This window comes from Rhagoletis zephyria, unplaced genomic scaffold, assembly GCF_001687245.7.
Source record: "Rhagoletis zephyria isolate East Lansing unplaced genomic scaffold, Rhagoletis_zephyria_1.1 Rzeph_scaffold_71543, whole genome shotgun sequence".
In the NCBI taxonomy this organism is placed as follows: Eukaryota; Metazoa; Arthropoda; class Insecta; order Diptera; family Tephritidae; genus Rhagoletis; species Rhagoletis zephyria.
This window is the reverse complement of record NW_016228593.1, coordinates 1-1290: the sequence shown is the minus strand read 5'-3', so window position 1 is coordinate 1290 and position 1290 is coordinate 1. Positions and strand designations below refer to the sequence as shown.

Sequence of the window (1290 nt, the reverse complement as noted above, 5' to 3'; positions counted from 1 at the left end):
GTAATTGCTCCAACTGTGCTGTTGTTGTCGAGGCAAGGCTTTTCGACTCCACGCTGCTGTCCTCTGTCACTGGCTCTTGAACTGTGAGTTCACTTGCAACAGCATGCGTCTGAGCTGTGGTTGATTGAACCTCAAGATGCTCTAGCTCATTGCTGGCTTGGATAAGGTATTGGTTTTCCTTAAGATCATCTGCTTTCTCCTCAAATTGTGCGTGGAGTTCATTGTTTGTTGTTGCATCAGTAATATCATCAATCTTTTGCTGCACTGGGTCGCTAAGTTCATTTTGAGCTGTGTCAATTTTATATTCAGCTTCGCTGGGTTTGTCATTTTCGGAGTTGTTTTCTGCATTGATTTCTATGTCCCGTATCTCATTATTCACTAGGGGCTCGTAGAGGGCTTCTTTTTCCATTTTAAGTTCCAATTGAGCCGCAGTTTCTTTGTTGGTGCTCTCCTCGCTTTGTATGCCTTGTAATTTTTCAATACCATCATCTTCTACAAGCGGATTTAAAGTCGTTCCAGCGGTTTTCTCTTCAACATAGTTTTCGTTTGCCTCCGCTTTTCCCTGCTCTATGTCTGCTGTGATGGTGGCTTCTTCCTGTACCTCGATATGTAGGGGTTCAATTTGATCTACCTCTAATTCTACACCTGGCTTTTTGATCACAATATGCGCACTCTTTACAGCTTCGGGCTCAACAGTTGTGTCGGTTTGCTCGTTAAGCAAAGACTGGCTCTCCTCGAAGTGTATAAGTTCTTCCAGTGGAGCATTTTCTAATGCTTCGACGGGCTCGGTAGCCGTAAGGTTCTCATTCAAAACTATAGATAGCGACGGTGTATCTCCTTCAACTGGCGTAATCTCTGTTGCGATGTGTTCGTCTTCGGTTTCAACATCAGCGATGCCTTTTTGAGTTGTCTTCAGGCTTTCTTTCAAGTCATCTGATAATTTGCTGATATTGATTTCAGCATTGTCCCTCTTTTCAGTTTCGACATAAATACTTTCCTGACTTTCACTAGAATTATTTTCCTTATCGTTATTCTCTTGAGAATTGTCAAGCTTTTGGTGCGATTGGACACCGTCTTCAGTTATTTCGTTAGAGTCATGTGTGTAGAGCTTTGCCTCACACGTAGGATCCAGCTTAGTGGATGTGGTGTTTTTAACTTCTCCAAGTAGTCTATCAAGATTTTCGTTTTTCTCTCGTTCAATATTTTGCTTTTCACCATCTTCGTTGATCTCATTTTCTGCAACAGCATTTTCGTTTAAAATTTCGAAATTTTCGTTTGCATTTACATTCA

General features: G+C 41.6%; 1 protein-coding gene across 1 annotated transcript; it reads right to left on the bottom strand.

Annotated features, from left to right (window-relative positions):
- Nucleotides 1-8: 8 nt before the first annotated feature.
- On the bottom strand, nt 9-1285 carry LOC108357165 (uncharacterized; the record flags this gene model as incomplete). Its single annotated transcript, XM_017608258.1, has 1 exon — nt 9-1285. A coding segment is annotated over one exon (1277 nt), but the record flags the coding sequence as incomplete, so codon positions are not given.
- Nucleotides 1286-1290: the final 5 nt, after the last annotated feature.